The sequence below is a fragment of the Trachypithecus francoisi genome, unplaced genomic scaffold (genome assembly GCF_009764315.1).
Source record: "Trachypithecus francoisi isolate TF-2019V2 unplaced genomic scaffold, Tfra_2.0 Lachesis_group18, whole genome shotgun sequence".
In the NCBI taxonomy this organism is placed as follows: Eukaryota; Metazoa; Chordata; class Mammalia; order Primates; family Cercopithecidae; genus Trachypithecus; species Trachypithecus francoisi.
Window position 1 is genome coordinate 20,841,718 of NW_022681463.1, and position 27,329 is coordinate 20,869,046.

The 27,329-nt window shown below is 41.1% G+C and overlaps 1 protein-coding gene across 1 annotated transcript in view; it reads left to right on the top strand.

The window, feature by feature from the left end:
- Positions 1-1,657: 1,657 nt before the first annotated feature.
- Positions 1,658-27,329, top strand: part of DCT (dopachrome tautomerase) — a 42,412-nt gene continuing 16,740 nt past the window's right edge. Inside the window, exons 1-6 of the mRNA XM_033177432.1 lie at positions 1,658-2,377; positions 12,413-12,712; positions 14,767-14,867; positions 15,666-15,832; positions 19,280-19,459; positions 21,225-21,360. Coding sequence (XP_033033323.1) covers positions 2,083-2,377; positions 12,413-12,712; positions 14,767-14,867; positions 15,666-15,832; positions 19,280-19,459; positions 21,225-21,360 — 1,179 coding nt within the window. The 5' untranslated portion in view covers positions 1,658-2,082. The remainder of the gene's footprint in view (positions 2,378-12,412; positions 12,713-14,766; positions 14,868-15,665; positions 15,833-19,279; positions 19,460-21,224; positions 21,361-27,329) is intronic.

The following is a 27,329-nucleotide window of genomic DNA, read 5'->3' on the forward strand; positions in this document are numbered from 1 at the left end:
ATGATGTGTTAGGTTGAATGTTGACTTCCCCAAAAGATATATCCATGTCCCAGAACCTGTGAATGTGACTTTATTTGGAAAAAAGAGTCTTCTTTGCAGATGTAATTGAGTGAAGAATCTTGAGATGAGATCATCCTGGATTACCTGAGTGGGCTCTACATCCAGTAAAAGTCCTTATGAGAAACAGACATGGAGGAAAAACATGGACAGATGGGGAGAAGACCGTGGGGCTGTGGCAGACATTGGAGCTGCAGTTTCAAGCCAAGGATTGACAGCAGCTGCCAGAAGCTTGAAGAGGCAAGGAGGATTCTAGCCTAGAGTCTCCAGGGAGAGTGCAGCCGCCTGGCTGACACATGCCAGTCCGGCCAACACCTTCATTTCAGACTTCTGGCCTTCAGAACAGTGAGAAAATAGATTTCTGTTGTTTTCAGTCATCCAGTTTGTGGTCATTTGTTACAGAAACCTCAGGAAACTATTACACATGGTCTCTTTTAGCTGATGCTGTTGCAATATTTCCTTTGGCGCTCTGCTGTATTCTGATTCAGTGATTCTCAACTCTGGCTGCACATTAGAATTGCCTAGATACTTTCTAACAAAGGCTGGTTGGTATCTGGAACATCCTCAGAGATTCTGGTTCAGTAGGGCTGTGGTACAGGCTGATATTGGTGTAGAGCCAGACATAAGAACTGCCATTTAATTAGTCATAGCAACTTAACATCAAGGGGTGGCACAGAGGGACGGGGGTGGGAATACCTTTATGATTGTTTTCACCTTAGGAATTTGCTTTGAAACGTAAGAATATGTGTCTTTACATTCAAGTATATTCTTAGAAACTAGCTGAAGCCGTTTCGCATCCTTGTGGCACCAAGTCCTCTTTCCACCATGAAACAGGTGCAAAGACAGTCCTGTTTCCACTGTGAAAAAATAAAAGGATACTCTGACAGGTGGCCACTGTCGCTGACCTGACCATTCCCCAGAAGCACCAGGAGGCATTGCTTGCTAGACTGAAGTTCGGTCATGCTTCACTTTAGTCAAAAAGATTTGCTTGCAAGTCTTCATTCCAGATGGTTCCAGTGCCTTCCATACAATCAGATAATGACAATTGTGAGTTTCTGGTGGCATGCTACTTCACGTAATTAAAAAAAATATATTGCTGCATAGATGTGCTGAATAGGAGAAGAGTAAGTTATTATTTGGAGGGAAGAGGATTCCCAATTGTGAAACAAAGCAATCCCTTGTACCCTGGTTCTAAATAAATGTTTCTTTAGTTTTGAAGTTGCATGACCCCCTATTATGGTCTTTTTTGCACACATGTCAGAAAGCAGCCATGAGTGCATTGTAGTTAGCAAAGTGAGCTTGTCTGTAAAGGGTCTTTGACGAAGAGCTCACTGCATCTATTGACTCCCCAGGATGTCTGAGGTCACAAGTTTGGCTAGAGCACATGAGCCCACATAAAGAAGATGCTTTTGCCCTCCTGAAACAAAGCCAGAAATGATCTCCTTTATTGTGCACTTTGGGTCATGTGCTAATGATGAGGGTTTCTCTAATACTAATCCCCCTAATGAAGCCTTCTCCCAGCCCTTACACAAGCCCACAAGGCCCCGTGGCTTGGCAAGCCAGAGAGAATAAAAGCAGCCCGGTGTTTGGCTTTTGAACTGAGTTCAAGGCAATTAAAGTCAAGAGCTAAGGAGGGAGCGAGAGGGTTTAGAAATACCAGCATAATAAGTAGTATGACTGGGTCCTCTGTAAATTAACTCAATTAGACAAAGCCTGATTTAACGGAGGAAGATGGCGAGAAGCGCTACCCTCATTAAATTTGGTTGTTAGAGGCGCTTCTAAGGAAATTAAATCTGTTAGTTGTTTGAATCACGTAAAATCGTGTGTGCATGTTCATGTACACACGTGCACACATGTAACCTCTGTGATTCTTGTGGTTATTTTTTTAAGGAGAGGAATAGAATGCAAAGAAAAAGAAAATATACTGAAAAGAAAAAAGACTGAAAGAGTGGAAGATAAGGAGAAAAGTGGGATAGAGACAAAGAAAGTAAGAGAGAGAGAGAGAGCTCTCCCAATTATAAAGCCATGAGCCCCCTTTGGTGGGGGCTTCTGCTCAGTTGCTTGGACTGCAAAATCCTGCCAGGAGCCCAGGCTCAGTTCCCCCGAGTCTGCATGACGGTGGACAGCCTGGTGAACAAGGAATGCTGCCCACGCCTGGGTGCAGAGTTGGCCGATGTCTGTGGCTCTCAGCAAGGCCGGGGACAGTGCACAGAGGTGCGAGCTGACACAAGGCGCTGGAGTGGTCCCTACATCCTACGAAACCAGGATGACCGTGAGCAGTGGCCAAGAAAATTCTTCCACCGGACCTGCAAGTGCACAGGTGAGGCCCATGCTCCGAGCTTGGTGGGGAGGGCCAGAGCTGGGAAAAGAGCTCCTCCTAAGGAAAAGATGAGACTCTTGACAGAGACTCTTAGATTAGACTTTGAAAGGCAAACCAATGATGGTTTTGGTTGGAAGCATATTCAATAAGCCTGATGTGCTGGTTTATTCTTCACACCCTCTAGTACATCTAATTATGAAGACTAAATAAATATGGCGTGGGCCAAGCCTGTTTATATGAATGCATGCCAACATACTATTGGCTTGTTTGTTGGAAGGGGAATTTAAGAGCTTAAAAGACTGAGCTTTGAAACTCGGAGCAAGTCCTTTCAAGATGGATTCGGTGCCCTCTCCTGAAATGGGTTTGCACTTGTTGAAAAGGGATGGGTGAGGCAAGCATGCAGAAGACAGGAGTCAAAGGCAGGTGTTCTGGTCTCAACATTTCTCCTGATTTGAACAGATTTTTTTTTTTTTTTTTTTTTTTTGGAGACGGAGTCTTGGTTTGTCACCCAGGCTGGAGTGCAATGGTACTATCTCGGCTCACTGCAACCTCCACCTCCCAGGTTCAAGTAATTCTCCTGCTTCAGCCTCCCAAATAGCTGGGATTACAGGCACCCACCATCATGCCTGGCTAATTTTTGTATTTTGAGATGGGGTTTCACCATGTTGGCCAGGCTGGTCCCGAACTCCTGACCTCAGCAGAGTGCATGTTTCTCATTAAAGCTTATGACTGGGTTGGAACTTTGACAAAATTGTCGAGGGATGGCAAGACGGAGCTTTCTCAAGGAGCTATGGCAGGGAGGGTCGTTATTAGATAACAATGGCTTTTTGTCACTTTTCTCTGGACTTGAACTGGACATCACAAAATTTGCTCAGTGTCCTTCCTTTAGACTCTGGTCTCTCTCATTACCTGTTGCTTTGACATCTCTGTGCATTTCTCATTCCTCTAGCTCTTTGGGGCTTTTTCAAATCCTCCTCAGTCTTTCCCATCTCCAGTTTCCAGCAGCCGTGCCCTTTGGGGTTAAACACTCAAAGCCTGGCAGGGGGCCACTGAAATACAAAAAACACAAGTAGCAACCTCAGCAAAGCCCTTGGACACTGTTTTAGGCTGGGTGGTTGCAGAAGACTTTTTCCTTTTAAAAACACTTTTTACTTCTGTTCTCGCAGGATGCTGGAACATAGGCGGATGTAGGTCATTGAGCTTCATAAGGGGTTGAATAGGTATTACTAACGGAAACGGAACATACAAAGGCCTGTGATGTTGGTGTAGGAATGACATTCGATTGTTTTTAACTTTCAAGTTTATTTTAGATCCAGGGGGTACATGTGCAGGTTTCTGACATAGGTATATTGCATGGTGCTGGGGTTTGAGGTATGATTGATCCCGTCACCCAGGTAGTGTGTGGAGCACCCAGTAGGTAGTTTTTCAACCTCTGCCCCCGCCTCCCCTCTCTAGCAGTTTCCAGTGCCTGTTGTTACCATCTTTATGTCCATGAGTGCCCAGACATTAGATTTCTTTTTTCACATTAAAAGTTCTAGCTTTAGGCTGGTTACAGTGGCTCACGCCTGTCATCCCAGTACTTTGGGAGGCCGAAGTAGGTGGGTCACTTTGAGGTCAGGAGTTTGAGACCAGCCTGGCCAACATGGTGAAACCTTGTCTCTACTAAAAATACAAAAATTAGCCAGGAGTGGCCGGGCGCGGTGGCTCAAGCCTGTAATCCCAGCACTTTGGGAGGCCGAGACAGGAGAATCACTTGAACCCAGGAGGCAGAGGTTGCAGTGAGCCGAAATCGTGCCACTGCACTCCAGCCTGGGCAACAAAGTGAGATCTGTCTTAAAAAAAAAATTCTGGCTTTATAATCATTTTGTAGTAATATTTTTAATTCTGTCATTCAGAAGAATACGTAAGTCCTAGTTTTGGATACTAATCATGGCAAAAATTTCAATAACCTATTGGATATATATTACTCAGTTTTTCTAAGTTATTTAAGCATTTGCTTCTATAGACCTCTCAAAATTATCATGGTTTTTTAGACGAATGAGGAGCAGGTTGCTGGTATGGTTAGCGTGACTGAAAACCACACTAACACGGTAACTTTTTTGTTCAAAACCCCAAAATACTTCTAGAACAATTATTTCTATGTCGATCAATGAAAAAGTGCTGGCCAGGCACAGCGGCTCACACCTGTAATCTCAGCACTTTGGGAGGCCAAGACGGGTGAATCATTGAAGGTCAGGAGTTCAAGACCAGCCTGGCCAACATGGTGAAATCCTGTCTCTACTAAAAATGCAAAAATTAGCCAGGCATGGTGGCACCAGTAATCCCAGCTATTCAGGAGGCTGAGACAGGAGAATCACTTGAACGCGGGAGGTGGAGGTTGCAGTGAGCTGAAATCGCGCCATTGCACTCTACCCTGGGCAACAACAGAGCAAGACTGCGTCTTAAAAAAAAAAAAAGTGCCAACACTTTCAAAAGTTGTAAATCTGCATTGCATAGAATTCTGAGGTAGAGGACTTTAGGAAGTCACATATAACCGTTAACTCTTTTTGTTACCAGCTTCTTTATATGTTTGCCCTGGCTAGTGAGTTTTTTGCTTGTTTGTTTGTTTTAGGTAGGGATAGAAAGAATAGAGGATAGTAGAATAGAAGGAATCATTGCTATTTCCCTTTGCTGAGGAAATGTTTATAAATATTGCTCTAGAAGTAACAGGAACTTAGGATCATGGAGACCTACTTTCAAAATGAAAAAAAAAAGAAAAAAAAAAAAAAAAAAGGAGGATCCCCTGCTCTAAAAAGGCATTGGGCCAGAAATAGGGCCTGTCCTTTAAGTTCAGGCTGTAAGGAAATCCCATGTGCCTAAGCCAGTCCAAAGAAGCAGGGCTTCCTCCAGGGAGATGGTCTGCCTCTCCAGCCATTGTCAAGGCCAGGCCTGGCCCTGAGATCCCACCTCCAGGCTGTGGCTCACCTCCCTTCACTATCTGCTCAGTCCAGACTCATCAGGAACAGAACTCTTTCCACACCTACATTTTTTTAAAGGTAACTTAAGATTTTCTGTATCTATAAATTCAATTGCTAGGCTTTTAATGTTTCTCAGTTTTATTGAGGCATAATTGGTACACAGAACACTGCACATAATTAATGTGCACAATTTGGTATCTGGACATACCTATACAGTTGTGTGGCCATCTCCACAATCAAGATAATAAACATATCCATCATCTCCAAAGGTTCCTCGTGGTTCTTTGTTTTTGTTTATGTTTTGCTTTTGGGGTAAGAACAGTTAACATGAGATCTGCCCTCTTAACACATTTGTAAGTGCTGAATGCCTTATTGTTAACTATAGGCACTATATTGTACAGCACATCTCTAGAACCTGCTCATCTTGTATCATTATAACTTTACAACTCCCCATCACCCCCCCCCCATCCCCTGGTAATCACAATTCTGTCGTGTACTTCTGTATGTTTGGCTACTTTAGATGCCTCATGTCAGAGGAATCATGCAGAGTTTTTCCTTCTGAGACTGACTTATTTCACTTAGCACAAATGTCTTCCAGGTCCATCCATGTTGTCGCAAATGGTAGAATTTTTTTCTTTTTAAAGGCTGAATAATATTCCACTGTATTGTGACACCAACTTTGGATGGCTCTACTTATCTTGCTACATGGTCTTTTTCTTTGAATCTCAGGGTACGAGACTAAGTCCTTCATGACTGAGCTGGGAAGTTATTTTGTGTATGTCGTAAATACCATTCTGTGATGTGCTGTGTGTCCCAAAGCAGGACACATGTCCTTCAATTAATTCTCCCCCAAAGAGTAAGTTGCTAGCCTTCCTAGGGTAGCTTTTTTATGGGGCAATCTTTGGAATTGAAACTGGATCCTGAGCCTCCCAAAGAACTTTGTCTACAGTAGCCTGATGACTCTTTTGCGAATGGAGTCACTGGGTCACTCCTGGATGATCCAAAATTTCTCAAGGAAGAGATGTAGATTAGTACCTTGTAACAGACTATTGATGACCCCAAATATTGCTAATTCTTTGGAAAATAAACACCTCATAGTTTCCATAATCATGAAGCTGGTAAAGTAATTTCAGCCTAATAAGTAGAAACACATACAGGTTCTGGGATTTGTTTTTTAAAACTCTAAATTCTATGGTGAAATTCTCTGTAGAGAGTTTCTCTATAGTCTCTGTAGGGAGAAATTGAAACAAAAAAGCCACTGAGCTTAATTGTCAGGAATAGCTGAATTGCAGGAGACTTTGAATTTGCTGTTCACCTTATAAGGCTTACCTGCCAGTTGGCTTTATAAGAATATGCCATTTGCGGCTATGTCTTTTGGCTTCTGAGAAACTTGTACACCAAATAGTTTTTGAACAGTTGACAGTGAACTTCTTGTTTGTACAAGTGACTAATTGCCTCCATTTTCCAATCTCTGAAATGGGGATAATGATGAAACCACACTTGTAAAATCCTTTTGAGTTCTGTAGATGAAAGGACCTATGTAAGTATAAAGTATTGTTATTAAAATAATAGAATCTCTAATTAAAAGGAATAGGCTATTTAGAGTTCCTTGTAAATTCACTAATCGGTGGGCTTCAAGCTTATTTAGTCTAATGGCTTTCTGAGGTTGAGCTGATGCAGTTCACGTAGGAATGTGTGGTGTTTAGATGATCTCACTCTTTTTCCATTTTTATCCTAGTCCTTTGTAAGCATAAGACTTTGACTCTTTAAATTTAATTTTCACTCAAGAACATATTCAATGATCAATAGATTGATATTATCTAGGAATCATTTTTTTTTCTTTTCTCTCTGTTTCCCAGTAAGATAACACAGTTCTTTCTAAAATGCTTCTCTTCTTATATTTTTTTGCATTGGTAGATTAAGAAGAGAAAAACTAACTTATGTTAAATTGGTGGAAGATGCTACTAGGAAATCTAAATTAAAGAAATAAACATTTTGTCTGCTAGACTTTCATGTTGTTACATTTTTCAGTCACCTCCAGCATTTCAATAAATTCTTCAGGTCAGGTCTGTAAACTCAGAAATGAAAGGGATCCGACTGCAGAGCTTTGGAAGAATTTCTCTGAGACATCTTGGAAAAGGAATGTTTTAATCGAATACATTTCTGGGTCATAAATGAGCTCCAAAACAAACACAAGCTTTCTTTTTTTCCCCCCTCCCATTCTTTTCACAGGTGTTGAAAACTTTCTTATTAGAACTTATACATTGCCTTTTGGAGGCAACTCTGGTTATGTTAAAGTTTCTTGTTCACTATAGTTGTGAAGCATCTCTGATTTTCTGAATCAAGATTAATCATTTCATCATTTGTCATCCAATGGAGCTTGATTTACTTCTCTGTATTCACTTTTCCCACAGTTTGACTTGTGTTGAAATGCCATTGTGTACATGTCCTTCACTTCCGCTAGACTAAGGTATTATGCCTCATTTATACACATGCTTCCTGACTTATGATGGGGTTACATCCCAATAATCCATCATAAGTTGAAAATACCATTAAGTCAAAAATGCATTGAATACACCTAACCTATGAACATCGTAGCTTAGCATAACCTACCTTAAATATGCTCAGAACACTAACATTAGCCTACAGTTAGGAAAAAGCATCTCACACAAGGCCTATTTTATAATAAGGTGTTGAATATCTCATGTAATTTATCAAATACTGTACTGAAGGTGAAAACCAACATGGTTACATGGATATTTGAAGTAGAGTTTCTACTGAATGCATATTGATTTTGCACCATCCTAAGTTGAAAAATTTAAATTGAACCATCATAAGTCAGAGGCCATCTGTGTTTGTATCCACTAGTGTCTGATCCCTTTTATTCAATTATTCATTGATTCTTTCACCACCTACCCAACCGACATTTATTTAGCATCAATTAGGCCCTTCAGATACAGAGGGGGGGAAAAACTGACGTGATTCTTAAGATGTGCACAGTATAGTGATATGTAAGATAGATATGAAGACAAACAATTGCTGTACTATTTGATACATGGTTTCTAATAATACTAGTAATAATAACTTAATATAGCTTAATATAGAACTCACAGTAAGGTGCGGTGGCTCACGCCTATAATCTCAGCACTTTGGGAGGCCAAGGCAGGCAGATCACCCGAGGACAGGAGTTCAAGATCAGCCTGGCCAACATGGTGAAACCCCGTCTCTACTAAAAATACAAAAATTAGCCAGGCGTAGTGGCGTGTACCTGTAATCCCAGCTACTAGGGAGGCTGAGGCAGGAGAATCGCTTGAACCCAGGAGGTAGGTGTTGCAGTGAGCTGAGATCGCGTCACTGCCCTCCAGCCTGGGCAACAGAATGAGGCTCTATCTTGACCAAAAAATACCAAAACACACACACACAAAAAAAACCCCACTTTCTCTCTCTCTATATATAATAAATATGTATATTTATAATATATAAATAAAAAATATATATATATTTAACTCACTATATACCAGATGTAGTTCTAAGTGCTCCACATTAATGTGCTCGTTTTTTATAACATAAAAGCTATGGTAGCATAAAGGATGACATGTTAAATTGTTGTATTTTTTAATAGACTTTAGAGCAGTTTTAGGTTCACAGCAAAACTGAGTCAAAACTACAAAGATTTATCTACCCCCTGCCCCCACACACTCACACCTCCTTCACTGTCAGTGCATGTGTAGTGCTGGATACCTTTTAGATAGTAGGTGTTCAATAAATTATTAAATAAATACATGAGAGAGTCAATTATTTTGTTTCTGCCAACTACAAAGAATCATGACAAAGAAAATAGAGTAGTCCTCCAACTCATGGCATAAATTATGAATTACTCAATTTCAACAATCAGACCCCCAACTCAAAAACAAGTGTTATGCCTTTAAATGCAAGAATGTATTAAATTATTATTATTAAATTTAGATGTGTTATTTATTAATATTTCTAAATATTGAGACTTTATTATTTTAGATCAGTTTTGGGTTCACATCGAAATTTGGGAGAAAGTACAAAAAATTCCCATCTGCCTTCTCCCCCACACTCTGCAGGCTTCCACTAGCAACTTATGCAAACCAGGGTTACAATCAGTGAACCTCTAGCGACATTATCATCATCCAGATTTCTCAGCATTATGAAGCACGGAATTACTCTTCTACGGTAGAGAGGTGACTAGACATGTACCTCCAATCAGCTATAGATCACAAGCTGGAAATTTGACTGAGTTTTAATCTGGGTAGCTACTCTTCTTTTGACACATCATTTTGTTCACTCAGTTCTCAAAACAATGTTCCATTCCTATACTGCCAGAGTAGGTGATATGTTTTAATCAAATCTGTTTTTAAAACATAGAGTTTTAGTAAGGTTGCCCCAGGAAAAACAGACTTCAAGGTCCATAAAACTTGAAGCATCTTGCGTAGCATCTGATGAGATAGAAGCCGCTTCATAAGTATTTGTGAAATAAATAATTTGTATTTAATTATCTCCGGGAATTAACATATATTTTAACGTTAAACTATTCAAAAACATGATTTTTAGTCTTGGGAAGAGTAGAATTTTTCCTTTTTTTCAATATTTTTACTTATGTTCTCATAGAGTGCTGTAACAGAAAAATACAGATAATTGAGCTATGTAAAAGGTGAGATATAAAATATATTATAAAAAACAAAAAACTCAACCGATACAATTAGAAAAAATTCTCCCTACTTACATTTTAAGGAAATTTTCTTTAACCATGAAAAAAATCCACTATAGAAAAGGAAGCCTGTGCATTTTCTTTACAGAGTGCTGTTAATCATTTCGTTTTCATGCTATTGGAAAATTTTCCTTTCCTTGAGAGATTCAAATAACCCTCCTTCCCCTATGGTCATAGTACTTTTTACTTACCTCTATTTTGCTACTTGTAGTTTACCAAAGTTGTTTATAGGGCTGCTTTTTTTTGCAAACCCACAGAACAGGGAGAGAAAATGTATGTGGCATCGTCTGCTACATACATGCTCGATAGTCACTCAACTTATTCACTCAACGCATGTTTGTTTAGAACAAGGCTAAGCACAGGCCTAGACAGTGAGTTCACAGCCTTCCAGCTGCCTGGAGCTGAAACAAGTGTAGAGATGTTTACAATCAGTGTAAATAAATGTGAAGAAAGGGGATGTATGAGGTGCAAGGAAGTAACCGACCTGAACCCCGACCTGTGGAATCAAGAATGACCTTAGAGACCACCAATGTGAAGCTTAAAGGAGAAATGGGTCAGGCGGGTAAAGAGGAGTTCAGGCAGACAGTGAGGGAAAAGTGTGCCAGGAAGAAGGAAAAGCAAGCAAATAGGCCTAGGGCATGAGGTAGAGGAGGAGGAGTAAGTGAGCTGTTCACTCTCTTTAAATGCTTTACATAATCCCTTTAATCTTCTGGGAGATAAGCATTATTATCCCCTTTTGTTTCAGCCTTTTGCTCTAATGATATTCAAATTTTACCCTCTAACCTAAGGAGTGAAGTGTTGGTCATACCCAATGCAATAAGTTGGAAGGCTAAGAAGGGAAAAGTCTGGGGCGAGCTACAAGGATGTAAACTTGAGATGCTGATCAGAGATGCCCAGAGCTTGATCTTATTAGTGCTGTCTGCCTTCCCTGGACTTTGAGAAAGCAGGTAGCTTTGTGCAGCTGACAAATCCCGCGGTGGTACACACTTCCTGACATCATGGCTGCTGATTCACCTTTAGGACTTGCCAGCTTCAGCTGATTTTGTCTTAATGCTGTTAAATTTGTGAAATAAGCCAGCTTTTTAAATATGAGATTTCTTCTAAATTCCTGGAAATCAGCTAATTCATGTATTTTCCTTCCTTCCATCTTTCCTTCCTTCCTTCCTTTTCTTTCTTTCTTCCTTTTCTTTCTTCCCTTCCTTCCTTCCTTCCTTTCTTTCTTTTTCTTTTTCTTTTTCTTTTTCTTTTCTCTCTCTCTCTCTCTCTCTCTCTGTCTCTGTGTCTGTCTCTGTGTCTCTTTCTTTTCTTTTTTCTTTTGACAGAGTCTTGCTCTGTCACCCAGGCTGGAGTGCAATGGCATGATCTCGGCTCACTGCAACCTCCACCTCCCAGGTTCAAGCCATTCTCCTGCCTCAGCCTCTGTAGTAGCTGGGATTACGGGCATGTATCACCATGCCTGGCTACTTTTTGTACTTTTAGTAGAGATGAGGTTTCACCATGTCGGCCAGTCTGGTCTCGAACTCCAGACCTCAAGTGATCTGCCCGCCTTGGCCTCCCAAAGTGCTGAGATTACAGGTGGTGAGCCACTGGGCCCAGCCATGTATTTATTTTGGTTTCATCTTTAGCTTGCTGTGTATTTCCTTCCTTCTCTAAATCAAAGAACTGTTCTGTGTCATCCCTTTTTGTGGGCGTGAAGCGGGCACAGGAGACACCTCTGCGATCCTGGGAGGAAGGAGTGTGTGCATGAGTCTGCTAGTGCTGCCCTAACAAAGTCCCACAGACTAGGCAGCTTAAACACTGAAATTCACCCTCCCACAGTTCTGGGGGCTGGATGGCTGAGATCAGGGAGCTGGTTTCCTCTGAGGCCTCTGTCCAGGGAGAAGATCGCTGTCTTCTCCCTGTGTCTTCATGTGGTTTTCCTTCTAAAACTGTGTCCAAATTTCCTTTTCTTTTGAGGACACCAGTCATATTGGATTAGGGCCTACTCTAAGGACCTCATTTACCCGTAATTACCTCTTTAAAGGCACTATCTCCAAATATAGTCACATACTAGGTATACTGGGGGCTAGGACTTGGGGTAATACAGTTTAGCTCATTGCAGTATACAACGTATTTCATGTCCTGTTTCATTGCTGGGAATGTGTCTAGGAAAGTCTCTAGTACTTAGTCCACTTGGAGATAGAAACATTTAAGAGAAGACCACGGGAGGAAAATGGACTTTCTTTGCCTTTGTGTAAGCGCCTTCATCTTCACTTCCATTCAAATTTCAGAGTACAAATTCAGAAATTTCTTCCAAACGACATAAACCCACTTCCCTTTCCATCTTTCTGTTTTGTGAACTAGGAAACTTTGCCGGCTATAATTGTGGAGACTGCAAGTTTGGCTGGACGGGCCCCAACTGCGATCGGAAGAAACCGCCAGTGATTCGGCAGAACATCCATTCCTTGAGTCCCCAGGAGAGAGAACAGTTCTTGGGCGCCTTAGATCTCGCGAAGAAGAGCGTACACCCCGACTACGTGATCACCACGCAACACTGGCTGGGCCTGCTTGGGCCCAATGGGACCCAGCCGCAGTTTGCCAACTGCAGTGTTTATGATTTTTTTGTGTGGCTGCATTATTATTCTGTTAGAGATACATTATTAGGTGGGTTTTTTCCTTGGCTGAAGGTATATTATTACAGATTTTGTTTGGGTTGAGGGTATGGCGGTGGGAAGTAATTTCATGCAAGTTAATTAACAAGAGAGCAACCTCAAGGCAGCCTTAGGTTTACAGAAGTCATAGAATTATCAAATACTGCCTGGAGTTAGATGCAGTTTCTTCCTGCACATTGGCTGCAGACACTTTAAATGTCCTCTCCTCTACTGTATCTTCTTGGTTCAAAGTGTTAACTCTTCTCTCTGAAGCTGTTAATCATCAAAAGCGTGAGTTGGTGAAGTGGAAGTGAATTCCTTTTGATTTCAGAAGAAAATATTTGCAAATCTGGCCATGGACGCCCTCTCTGACCTTTTCTCCAAATTAGAGGAATTAACTGAACATGTGCCAAGGCACATGAAGCTTCTTTGGGTGGAATTAGAGTGCGCATGTTGGAAGTGGGTGTCTTGTTAAACTCACATGATAGATCAACTTCGGGTGGATTTTAGGCAGTCTATCACATGATTGACATTCAGATAATCATTTATGGTACTCCTGCATGGTCCAGAACCCCCCGGTTTCTTGGAGCTGTATTGTGAAGGAAAAGTACAGGCTTAGCCACAGCAATGTAGAGTTTCTGCTGCTTAGCTATTTGCAACACAGTCATGTTGGATGCTTGAGAAATTGGTGACCTGCCCTTCCAGGTCTTAAAAATTGGGGCCTGGATAGGACTTGGAATGAGATGGTTGTCTGTTATAAACATCATGGATCAAGTAGGTTCAGCTTTGTCCTTAAAGGAAAGCCACAGACACCAATGTATTCTAGGAGGGCTTGACCCCCTCCTACATTCTTCTCATAACAGTCCTTGAATGCATGGCTGTACATGCACCTGTCCCCATTTTTGGGGTCCTTCATTGGGGTCAGGATGAATGAAGACATCAAGCTCACTTTGAAGAGTGAGATTCTGATTTGGACACGTTCATCCCTCTGCTCATCACTTGTTTCCATTCACTTGATACTCTCTTGTGGTTGGGTTCCGAGAATTTGAAACCTTGCTCTGGATTAAACATGAAACAGGGCTGTGTAGCCAACATCAGGGACAGCAGTGCTTTTCTCAGTGTGAGTCTTTTAAAACTTGCCTTACAGGTAAGCATTTGTCTTTCTTTATCGATAGATAAGGAGGCTCTTTTGGCTATAAACCTTTATAGTTTTCCTGTCATCACTCTGAGGAATTTTTGCTTTATGAGAGGGTAGTCTCTCAAGAGGAAAAGAAAATGATAGTTTCTGGTCATAGCTAGGAATTAAATTTATATTCATGTCTGTTCAACTCTCTGAAGTTATTATAGGTATTTTGAACAAGAACTAAAGTTAGCTAAAGTGTCTACATAACCATCCAAGCTGTTATGAAAAAGGGAAGAAGGATGGACCAGGTAGTAAGGAGGTCATTAAATCGTCCAGAGCTTTTCACTAAAATTGGCAGTTCCAGTGTCCAGCCTAAATGGCTTGAATGTATTTTTCTCTCTTCTGGTCTCAGTGAGCATGCGTGTCAGCTAGTAGTTATAACAGATTGATGGGTGAGGCAAAATACGTGAAAGTTATTTTTGGTTACATAAATACTGCATTAGGACTAAGTGCAGTAGAAGTGATGATATTATTAATCCCTCCCTTTTAAATTTATACCTTTGTGAAACATAGGTTTGCAAATGCCTTTTAAAAATATAATTCATTTAGGTCTTAATGATCTATTCTTTTGGATAGTTTATTTCACCTGAATGGATTGTTGCTTACAAATTAAATATGTATCAGGGGCTGAAAGTCACCTGAATTTCCTGGATCTCTGCTAGAAATCAACCTTTTGACAGATAAAGGAGGGTTTATCCTAAAAGTACTAGTTACTTCTGAAATTCATGTCATTGCTGTTGCTTTTGGAGAGAGAAATAACAAACTTTTTTCTTACTACTATAAAACATCATGGACTTATTGGCTCTATAGATACAGCCTAGGTAAGATTTAACATTTACAAAATTCTATTCTGTCATCTCTAATATGTTTCCCAATTGTTTTAGGACCAGGACGCCCCTACAAGGCCATAGATTTCTCACATCAAGGACCTGCTTTTGTTACCTGGCACCGGTACCATTTGTTGTGTCTGGAAAGAGATCTCCAGGTAGGTCAAAACTATGCATTTAGTACTTTTAATTTTTTAAAAAAATTTATTGTATATATTTAAGCCATACAATGTGAGTTTTGATATACTTATCTTGATGTTCATGTAAGGTAAGTGATTAGTGCACTAAAGCAAGTTAATATACTCAGCATCACATAGAAATATCTCTTTTTGTGTGTGTGTGTGGTAGGAGTACCTAAGGTCTACTCTCTTGGCAAATTACCAGTACACAATACAACCTTAACTATAGTTTCAGACCTCTAGACTTATTTATCCTACATAACTGCAACTTTTCACCTTTCAGTCTACGTCTTCCCATTTCTCCCAGTCCCTTGTAACTACTATGTAACTCTCTTTCTATGTATTCATTGTTTCTTTTTCTTTTTTTTAATTTTCTTTAGATCCCACATATAAGTGAGATCATACAGTGTTTTCCTTTCTGTGTCTGGCTTATTTCACTTGGCATACTGTCTTCTAGATTCATCTATGTTGTTGCAAATGGCAGGATCTCCTTTTAAAAGGCTGAATAATATTCCATTGTATACAGTATATATATGTATATTATATATATAATATATACACACTGATTATATGTATATAAAATATATAATATGTATTTTGTGTGTATATAATATACACACACTGATTTATGTCATAGTTTCTTCATTCATTTATCCATCTGGTACTCTTAGTCTTCTTAGACAATTGGTTGAGATACATATCAGTCTTTGCCTTGTATGCTTTCTTGTTGTATCTGATGGCATGGATTAAATGACTAGTCCTGCCCTTTGCTTTTAGCGACTCATTGGCAATGAGTCTTTTGCTTTGCCCTACTGGAACTTTGCCACTGGGAGGAATGAGTGTGATGTGTGTACAGACCAGCTGTTTGGAGCAGCGAGACCAGACGATCCGACTCTGATTAGTCAGAACTCAAGATTCTCCAGCTGGGAAACTGTCTGTGATAGGTAATGGCTCCTATACCTGCAATGGTGTCCAGAGATAATCTTTTCTGATGTCTGAGACATGGAGAAGTCACTTTATAGTTCTGTTTCTTAGGCATGTGGTATCCTATTTACATGTTTCTGAAAACAGTTTTCCTATGGGAGGTGGGATTTCAAAAATTCTAAGCTCTTTAATGAAAAGAATAGATATATCAAAATCACATTTGCGAATTGATTATGCTTGGTCGTCATTCATTTTGAAGTCAGGTTCGTTTTATCAGGTTAGTGCAAATGTAATTGCGGTTTTTGCCATTAGAAGTAACAGCGAAAACTGCAATTACTTTTACACCAACCTAATCAAATTATGAGTAGTTCTTGCATTCAGTCAACATTTGCTAAGCACCACCATATCCTGTGTGATGTAGTTACTGCCGAGAATACAAAGATGAGTGAAATAAAACCTCCCTTTTGAATATTGTCTTGTATTAACAAAGATAGATTTCTTGTAAGTAAATTACAATTGAGTGTGAGAAGCACTGTAATAGATGTGTACACAAAGACAAGAAGAGAGTCTGGGCAAGTCCCAAAGAGGCAGAGATGGTGGTTCTGAGAAGGGAAGGGGCACAGGCCTTAGTCAGGTGTAGAGGAGGGTGAGGGGAGTGTGGGAGGGCAGTGGGTGAGTCCTTGGTAGAGGGAACATCATTCGTGAAGTTAGAGAATTCTCTGGAAACAGCCTGATATGGCTGAGCCATGGGATGCTGGTGAGTTGAGGAGGACAGGGGCTTGGGGACAGCCAGGGAAGGATGGTCTCTGACATGCTAAAGACTTCACACACAGGTCAGTGGCCTGGCGTGCAGCCCATGAAGAGTTCTGTCCTCAAAGACTCCTTGAATTTGTTTCTCTGTCCTGGAACACATTACAGCCAAAAATTTCCCAAGAGGCTCCTCACCTTCCTTTATTCATTTTTTCCCTCCAAAATCCATGTGCCCCCCCAACCCTGCACCTCTTTATTTTGAAACGGGGTCTCACTCTGTCACCAGGCTGGAGTGCAGTGGTATGATCTTGGCTCACTGCAACCTCTGACTCGATTCTCCTGCCTCTAGCCTCTTGAGTAGCTGGGATTACAGGTTTGCGCCACCATGCCTGGCTAATTTTTGTATTTTTAGTAGAGATGGGGTTTCACCATGTTGGCCAGGATGGTCTCGATCTCCTGACCTCATGTAATCTGCCTGCCTTGGTCTCCCAAAGTGCTGGGATTACAGGCCTGAGCCACCACGTCTGGCCTCAGAATCCCCGTGTTTTAAACCCCACTGCTCTACTTTCCTCCCAGGTCCTTAGACTGCTCTAGGGCACAGAGCTCAGGCTTCCCCTGCCCCCAGGCTTCACTGCCAACACCCTGAGCCTGGACAGGTGCGCGTTTTGAGGGGCCCAGGCCCAGCTAGCAGGGACTTCGTCTTCCACATCCTGTGCATCTCCTCCGGCGCTCAGAACAGTGCTCCATGAGTAGGGACATCATCAGTGCTCTTTCTGTGACTGAGCTTAATTCCATCAAGCGCTGTTTCCCACCGTACCCTGGGATAGTAGAGATGGTACGTGAAAAGAGATTTCTGTCATCAAGTAAATTTACAGAAGGCTGAGTTTAAAAGGTTTTTACATTTTTAGAATGTCTTCAAGCCTTCCATAGATAAATGTGTTAGGCTTTTTCAAGAGGAGCCTAACCTTAGCTGACCCTGGAGCTCTTACTTCACGGGGCATCCCATTGGAATCCACTTTGGGAAATGCTGCCTGGGAGCCCTTGGAGACCTCTTTTAGCTTAGGGTTTAGGTCCTGGCCTCTTTCATCCCTGTGGATGTGCTGATTCTATTCTCACATACTCAGTCCTACCCCTAATCATGAAAACCCTCACAATAACATCTTTAAATTTTTATCTCTACCAGTGAAATAATGGTCTGCCCTTTGGGAGACCAAGGTGTGAGGGTTGCTTGAGGCCAAGACTTCGAGACAAGCCTGGGCAATGTAGTGAAACCCTGTCTCTACAAAAAGTTTAAAAAGTTAGCCCAGCTGGGCGCGGTGGCTCACGCCTATAATCTCAGCACTTTGGGAGGCCGAGGCGGGAGGAACATCTGAGGTCAGGAGTTTGAGACCAGCCTGACCAACATGGTGAAACCCTGTCTCTACTTAAAATACAAAAATTAGCTGGGCATGGTGGTATGAGCCTGTAGTCCCAGCTACTCAGGAGGCTGAGGCAGGAGAATTGCTTGAACTCAGGAGGCAGAGGTTGCAGTGTGCTATTGCACTCCAGCCTGGGCTACAGAGTGAGACTCTGTCTCAAAAAAACAAAAATAAAACACAAAAATTGGCCAGTTGTGGTGATGTGCACCTGTAGTCCCAGCTACTAGGGAGGCTGAGGCAGGAGGATTGCTTGAGCCCAGGAGTTCAAGGCTGCAGTCAGCTGTGATCTTGCCACTGCACTCTAGCCTGTACAACAGAGTGAGACCCTATCTCTAAATAAAAAAGAAAAAAATAAATAGAAAGAAAGAAACACTATTCTGATGGTGGAATCCAGGCCACAGCAGGCATGTAGGATATAATGTCTTATGGACATGGGAACTTCTCAGCCCGTGCTGAGCATATAACTATCGATACTCTACTACCTTGGAACATTTTCCAATGCAGCGTTTCTTCTAGTATCTCCCTTTTGTGTACTTTCATCTGCTTTTACTCTGACTTCCCCTGTTTGCCTTCAATTTGCCTAAAATACTTTCGTAATTTTACATGTCACTTCTGCCAAAACTGGTTTGCTCAGCATAATATGAACCATCCTATTCTCCCTTCAGTTACTCAAGGTTCAAATGCACACAATAGGAGTCATTTTGCCTTGTAAACCCTCTCACTGTCTTTCCAACAGAATGGTAATGATTATTCATATTTATACCCATGTCCATATTTTGTACATCTACATTTTTGGAATTTCTCAACCCATAATGGCTTTCAGGTATAGTACTTTTTACCACGTATTGTTAACTCTGGTAAAGTAATTGTTATAAAATTTTACCATGATTGTGACCCTGATTGGTTTGCTTGGCACAAATTTATAATACCATCCACAAGTTAAGACACATTACTTTTTGTTTTTGTTTTTGTTTTCTTCTTGAGACAGAGTCTCACTCTATCACCAAGGCTGGAGGGCAGTGACATGACCTCTGCTCACTGCAGCCTCCGTCTCCTGGGTTCAAGCGATTCTTCTGCCTCAGCCTCCTGAGTAGTTGGGACAACAGGCACACGTCACCACAGTCAGCTGATTTTTGTATTTTTAGTAGAGTTGGGGCTTTGCCATATTGGCCAAGCTGGTCTTGAACTCCTGGCCTCACGGGATCCACCTGCTTTAGCCTCCCAAAGTGCTAGGATTACAGACGTGAGCTACCGCACCCAGCCAAGACATATTATTTTAAATCTTATTACAAATCTTAGCTTGGAGGACTATAACCACCGGGTCACCTTGTGCAATGGAACCTATGAAGGTTTGCTGAGAAGAAATCAAATGGGAAGAAATAGTGTGAAATTGCCAACCTTAAAAAACATACGAGATTGCCTGTCTCTCCAGAAGTTTGACAATCCTCCCTTCTTCCAGAACTCTACCTTCAGTTTCAGGTGGGTGCTCTTAGCTCTGCTGGACCTGCATGTACAGTACAGGTTTTCATGCATCTGGTTGTAATGAACTGGAAGGAAACCCAGGTTTTGGGGGTTGTCTACGAAGCTAAGTGATGGAGAGAGGCTTAGTAAGAGAAGTTAGCAAGGGATTGGTGTGAGGAAAGTCTTTACCCATCTACTATGACTGACAATGTGGTTTTAATACCTTCTAACTTAGCTGTTCAAAACCATCTTTCGTATTTCTAATTGCTGTACATTAATAGGTCCAGTCTTCAGAACCAGGATACTTCATTAAATATAGTGTTTTTTCAAGGCCCATGCCCTTTCTCTTTTCTTTCTTGTTTTTAAAAATGTTGATATTAGAAATGTATCAGCCATACACCTTAATAGTGGGGTCTGAGATCTCGGAGGAGTATTGCAGACTAAATTCAACTCAAATCATAGCATAGCAATGACATTACAATACTTAACATTTAAAGACCACTATTAATCTTCCACCACAGGTTGGGCATGGTGCTCATGCCTGTAATCCTAGTGCTTTGGGAGACCCATGAGGGAGGACTGCTTGAGTCCAGGAGTTTGAGACCACCTGGGCAACACAGCAAAACCCTGTCTCTACAAAAAAATATTAAAAAGTAGCCACGTGTGGTGGTATGTACCTGTAGAGGGCCTAGAATTTAAGCACATCTCAAAATCACTAAAGAAAAACATATTTCATGCCCTGCTCCCAGAGTTTCTGATTCAGTAGGTATAGGCTGTATCTTAACAATTTGCCTTTCTAAGCAAATCCCAAACGATGCTAGTTAAGGTGTTCTGAGCACTGCATTTTGAGAACAACTCCCCTAACTCAAACATATAGGAAATGCAATCTATTTTAATAGCACTTTTGTCACAATGAAAAATTAATTCATCCTCCTTTTCAAAGCAACCTTAAATGTTATCCTTCCCCCACCTTTGACACTACTCTGAAGGCTGTGTCCAACCCCAGCAGACTCTGAGCCATGCTACACTTAACAGAACCTCTACATGTGAGTTCAGCCTACCCTGCCCCGGTCCCATACAAATTGTCTTTAAACACAGTTAAGAGAGAGAGAGAGAATCCAGTTTTGGAGAAGATCTTTAATCTGTCTACCACCCCCTTTTTGGACCCATCTTTGTTTAAAATCTTATTTATAAATGTATTTCATAATTCTTAAAGTCTTTTTGTGGTGGTAGAAATTTTTTTTTCTTTTTCTGTAGAGCCAGGGTCTTGCTGTGTCACCCAGGGTAGAATGCAGTGGCACAATCATGGCTAACTGTAACCTCAAACTCCTGGGCTCAAGTGATCCTCCTATCTCAGCCTATTGAGTACCTGGACCTTCAGTCAAGCTGAAGGTCTATTTGGTTGAGAAATATAAATATCAGATTAAATGTTAAATAAAATATTGATCGCAATCATGTGCTGGGCATGGTACTGAACCCTGGCAATGAATATCTGAAGAAAGCACAGAGCCTGCTCCCCAAGGGTATGAGAGACAGGTGTGAAGGTTGTCACACAGTACACAAAAGAGATATAATTCAGAAATAGCATTGATTAGGAGTTATCTCCCCTTACAGAGGGTTATCGTTCAAGTTTGGGGCTAATTCTTGGTGAATTTGTTATGACAGAGTTTCCCATATACCTACCCAATCTCAAATTAGAAAACTATCATCTAGGCTGAAAACAACAAAAAAGAGACCTTTATCAGTCTTTGTCTGTTGTCACTGATATACTTGTTTCTCCCAGGAATGCCTTGGAAGGGTTTGATAAAGCCGATGGGACTCTGGATTCTAGAGTGATGAGCCTTCATAATTTGGTTCATTCCTTCTTGAACGGGACAAACGCTTTGCCACATTCAGCTGCCAATGATCCCATTTTTGTGGTATGTCAAAGACTCAGAATGCATGAACATTTTCTAGATAATATGTCAGATTTATTTTTTTCCATACAATTAAGATTTGGCGGTGTTTTATTCTCTGTGTGAACAACGTGATGTGTGCAAATGTAAATTAATTTCCATCTATACCATAGAGATGGTTAGGTAGCATTTGAAGGCCCTAATCAGAACCCATGCTTCAGGGATGATTCACTTTTGGATGATCTTAGGCAAGAGTTTATAATTCCACTGGTGAATTCATAAATTAGCATAATAATAAATGATTTTTCATTGGCTAAATGAGTGTTGTTGAGGTCCATTAGTCCACACAATCCACCTTCAATGTGTTACCTGTAGGAAAGAGAGGTTCTGTTAGCCAGAAAAGGGGAGGAGAATGCAGAGGGCATGCTGGACATTTAAACCTCCTATGCCAACTTGAGTGAGCTTTACTTGAGAAAGAAGAAAAGCAGCCCCTGACATCCAGGAGCTGGCCTGGTGCTGTCAGCCAGGTCTCGATGTCCTCTGTTGGACATAAACAATCTCGTAGAACATCGACAGCAGACAAGGCCACTCTGTGCCTGTGATGGATCAGGACAAAAATAAGACAACTCCATAACCGTGTCTGAGCACAGACAAATTACGAACATTGTCCAAGTCACAAGATGCATGACATCCCCTTTCCTGGCTAATATAAACAAAAAATGACAAATGCCTTCACCAACGGCATTAATACAAAAACTCACATTTGAGGCAATTTAATTTATTAATCTGATTCATACCTCTGACGTGTAATAACATAGACAGTAAACAGGATTGCTGTTGACTGTGCGGGAGCCTCACAGTTGTTTAAATTTCAGTGTGATGAACTCCTTTGGTATATCAGTTTAATTTCTGTCTCACTTTAAAACAAAAGAAGAAAACTGCCAGGCATGGTGGCTCATGACTATAATCTCAGCACCTTGGGAGGCTGAGGAGTTTGAGACCAGCCTGGGCAACATTGTGAGACCTTTTCTCTACCAGAAAACTTTATAAATTAGCTGGACATGGTAGCATGCACCTGTGGTCTCAGCTACTTGGGAGGCTGTGGTGGGAGGATCACTTGAGCCTGGGAGATTGAGGCTGCAGTGAGTCATGATCGTGCCACTGCACCCCAGCCTGGGCAACAGGGTGAGACCCTGTTTCAAAAACAAAAACAAACTGAACAAAACTTAACAATAAGATTGTAAATTTTACATTTCTGAACTTTTTTAGTGTTTTTGTTTGTTTGTTTTTTGAGACAGAGTCTTGCTCCATTGCCCAGGCTGGAGTGCAGTGGCGCTATCTCGGCTTACTGCAACCTCTGCCTCCCGGGTTCAAGTGATTCTTCTGCCTCAGCCTCCCAAGTAGTTGGGACTACAGGTGCACACCACCATGCCCGGTTAAGTTTTGTGTATTTACTAGAGACAAGGTTTTACCATATTGGCCAGGCTGGTCTCGAACTCCTGACCTCCTGATCTGCCTGCCTCAGCCTACCAAAGTGCTGGGATTACAGATATGAGCCACTGGGCCCAGCCTTTAGTTTTTAGAGTATGTTCATCCCCTCGTGAACTTTTCTAAGACAAACAAAATGAGGAAGAACAAGTCAGGGCCACATTGTTCAGCTGCCCTAGTCAATGCTCTCCAGTCTGTGACCTCTAGGAATACAGTGTAGTTGAATACATTGGTCTGTTATTCCTTGCAGGGAGAGCATGGAGGACTGTGGAGAGTCTCAGCCAGTGGGTGCTGGAAAAGACAGAAAGGATTTGGGCTTGTGCCAGGTGATTTGGGGAGGACTTTTGGAAGCTCTGCTCTGAATCGGATGTTGTCAGGAAGCAGGGGTATGCTTCCTGATTCTATGATTGGGTGTCTTGATAGAGTAATTATATGTGTATATGGGGCAGACTAGACTGAGGTTAAAGCCATAATTGGTAAAACAGCAGCAGATGCTCGTATTAGCCAGGAAAGGGGATGTCATGCCTCTTGTGTCTTGGACAATGTTCATAATTTGTCTGTGCTCAGATATTATGGGGTTTTCTTGTTTCTGTCCTGATCCGTCATGGTTACTATGTGAGGACGCAGCTAGAAGGCTCAGGAAGAGCGTCTTCACCAGGAACCGAATCAGCTGGCACTTTGGTCTTCAGACCTCCTGGCCTCTACAACTGTGGCATATAAATTTCTGTTGCTTAAGCCATCCCATCTGTGGTCTTTCGTTATGGCAGCCTGAGCAGACTAAGACACATTGCTAAGATTAACATTAAGGCGAGGAAAATTCTGGAAAAAAAACAGAGAGTCTTTGGATACCATAGAGTCTAACTGAATAACAATATAAACTCAAAATATAATATATTCAGAGTGGCCTTGTCTGCTGTCGATGTTCTATGAAATTGTTAATGTCTGATAGGGGGACATCAAGGCCTCGTTGATCGTGCCAGGCCAGCTCTTGAATGTTAGGGACTGCTTTTCTAAGTATAGGTCACTCAAGTTGTCGTAAGAGATTTAGACAACGTAAACATTCATGTTTCAGTAGCCAATCCCCAACAGTGCTTCTGCTTTACAGATACTAAACTCACCATCATCTGTTTTAACCCTGTGTGTCTTCTGAGTTACATATCTTGAATAGATAGTTTTGGAGCAATTACAAGAAGAAATTTCACCTCCTTTCTTATTTTGCGAGTATTTTGAGTTTATCTTGTTATTCAGTTAGATTGTATGGTATCCAGAGACTCTCTGTTTTTTTTTTCCAGAATTTTCCTTGCCTTAATGTTAATCTTAGCAATGTGTCTTAGTCTGCTCAGGCTGCCATAACGAAAGACCACAGACTGGATGACTTAAGCAACAGAAATTTATATCCCACAGTTCTAGAGGCCAGGTCTGAGACCAAGGTGCCAGCTGATTTGGTTCCTGGTGAAGACGCTCTTCCTGAGCCTTCTAGCTGCGTCCTCACATAGCGGAGGGAGAAAGAGCATAAACTCTCTGATGCCTCTTTTTACGATAACACTAATCCAGGGCCCTACTATTCTGACCTCATTAAACCTTAATGACCTCTTTCTAGGCTCTATCTCCAAATACAGTCACATTTTAGGTTAGGGCTTCAACATATGGATTTTGGGGGAACACAATTCAGTCTGTATATAGCATTTATAATGCATCGTCAAACCATCAGTTTATAGAAGTTTGTTTTTCTTTTCTTTTTTCTTTTTGAGATGGAGTCTCACTCTGTTGCCCAGGCTGGAATGCAGTGGTGCGATTTTGGCTCACCACAACCTCCGCCTCCCAGGTTCAAGTGATTCTCCTGCCTCAGCCTCCCGAGTAACTGGCATTACAGGCACGTGCCACTGCACCTGGCTAATTTTTGTATTTTGAGTAGAGTCAAGGTTTCACCATGTTGGCCAGGCTGGTCTTGAACTCCTGACCTCGAGTGATCCTCTGGCCTCGGCCTCTCAAAGTGCTGAGATTATAGGCGTGAGCCACCGTGCCCAGCTGGAATTTTGTTTTTCTAGACTTTTGGGAGGCTTCATGACTGATTACAAGTCAATCAGTTTTACTTGATACAGACCAGGGCAATCTTGGGAATGTAATTGAACCACATGGAGCTTCTGTTTCCCACTCTGCAACGTGTGGGTCTCGACCCGATCGGTGGTGAAAATGTTGTACTCAGTTAAGTGATTCTTAGTAGATTAGGACAATAGGAAACCGGTCTAGAGCCTGTCAAGTACAATACAAATGTTATAAAAATAATAACGTGTTTTATAATGGTCAGAATTGGAGAACCATATGTTAGGTTTAGATTTTCAGACCTTCATTAAGATTTCTTATCTTGTTCTCCAAAGCAGTCATGCCCTAAGACATTTTACTAATAAGCACAAAGTCAGAAGTATTTCACAGGTGATTATTAGTGTTACTCAACCCAGGGTACAAAAAAAAGAAGCTATGAAGAGGGAGATTGAAGGTATAGCCTTCAGTGACTCTAAGCTTGCCTGATGGATGTGAAGTAGCTTTCTGGGGCTCCTAGAGAGGTTAAAAACATAGTCAGGTGAGCTTCAAGAAATCCTGAGACGGAATTAGTTGGTAGGGTTGTTCTTTCCTTCGAAAAAATGTTTCTTTCCTCATATTTGCATAGTAGCAATAAATGAAGGGGTTGTCAGAAGTCTGAATTAATGATCTAACAAGGTGGGGGCTTATTTAACAAGATGGGGGCTTATCTGTGATGCCGCCACAGCGATTTTTGCTTTTCTCTAGAATGCCTGCCTTGTTTGATGATTTTAACTTGATGGTTCAGATCATTTTTTCTGGCTATCGTCTCAGCCATAGCTTTTGCCAAGCATTTCTGGTGTCTGCTTTCTCAGCCATACATCCGCACATCTATTTATCTATACTATACATCTCTAAGTATTTATTAAAGCATACACTGTCAACTGTACAATTTATACACACAATTCATATTCATAAGAAAAAATGTCACAGTACTCCTCATCCAGTACTCCAATATGTTATAAGTAGAATAGCAGAATCCTCTGATAAATTAAGGATTATACCCCAACTCTTTCTCTCCTATTAAAAGTGATGCTAGTAATTTGATTTTCTGCATCCCAAGTCTCCAGGATTGCTAAACCTTATCTCCTTCTTTTGAACAAGCCCACTCAGTGGACGGAAATTGGCAACATTTTTCTGTAAATAGCCAGGTAGCAAATATTTTGGGCTTTGGAGCCAGATGTTCTCTGTTGTAACTACTGAATTCTGCCCCTGTAGCATGAAATCAGCCATAGATCATGCATAAACAAATGAATGTGGTGTTGCAATGAAACTTTATTTACAAAAATAGGTTGTAGGCTCTGTTAGGCCCTCAGGCTTTAATTTATCAACCTGTGGTGTAAAGGATTCACTGCTCTTCTTTGTATTAGTTTGTAGTAAGGATAGTAGGAATCTCTCTCTCTCCCTCCCTCTCTCTCTCTCTCTTTTTAAGAGACAGTCTCTCTCTGTTGCCCAGGCTGAAATGCAGTGGCGTGATCATAGCTCACTGGAGCCTCGAACTTCTGGGCTCAAGTGATCCTCTTGCCTCAGCCTCCCAAGAAGCTAGGACTATAGCCACGTACCACCATGCCCAGCTTTTTTTTTTTTTTTTTTTTTTTAAGTTTTTATTTTTGTAGAGATGAAGTCTTACTGTGTTGCCTAGGCTGGACTCAGAACTCCTAGTCTCAAGCAATCCTCCCACCTTGGCCTCCCAAAGCACTGGATGAGCCACCATAGCTGGCCTGTAGTAGGGATATCCCTTTAGTCATATTTCTCCTTCTGCTTTAGGGGGAAAGCTCACATTGTAACTTAATGGATGAGAAATCCCGTGACTTAACATGGTTCAGAGATATAAGACATTTAATCGTCTTTGTCTTTGTTGCTTTTAATGTACTTAATGTTAAAATTTTATTTTCTTTAGTAGTATGTGTAATATACAAATAAGCAAAAAGCCACAGCCTTTCGTTAAAGGCATAGAATGAATAATGTTTTGGCACTAGCTCCAGAACTCACAATTACTTCAGGCTATTTTCAAAGAGTTTTATGCTGAAGCCAATTCAGCTTTAAATGATTTTTCACATATTGAGATCCAGGTTAAAGCATTTCAGTTAACAGAGTTATAGCTTCTGGAATTTCAAATTCACGAGGCAATTCATGCAAATATATTGCACATGACATTTATTAAAATTATTTTTTGTGAAATCTCTTCAAGCAATAGAGCTACAAAATTTTATGTGATCACAATAATGAGAAAAGGCAGAACATTAAAGTGCAGGAAAAACTCCAAAGCAATTTCTAGTAATTCCTAAGGTAATTGAGGCAAATGCACACATTTATCATGGAAAATAATATTAGGCCAGAGAAATGCTAAGTGCTGTCTTCAATATTAAATTTAGATATAATCCAGAAAAGAAAAAAAAAAAAGAAAAGGAAACCAACAGACTGTA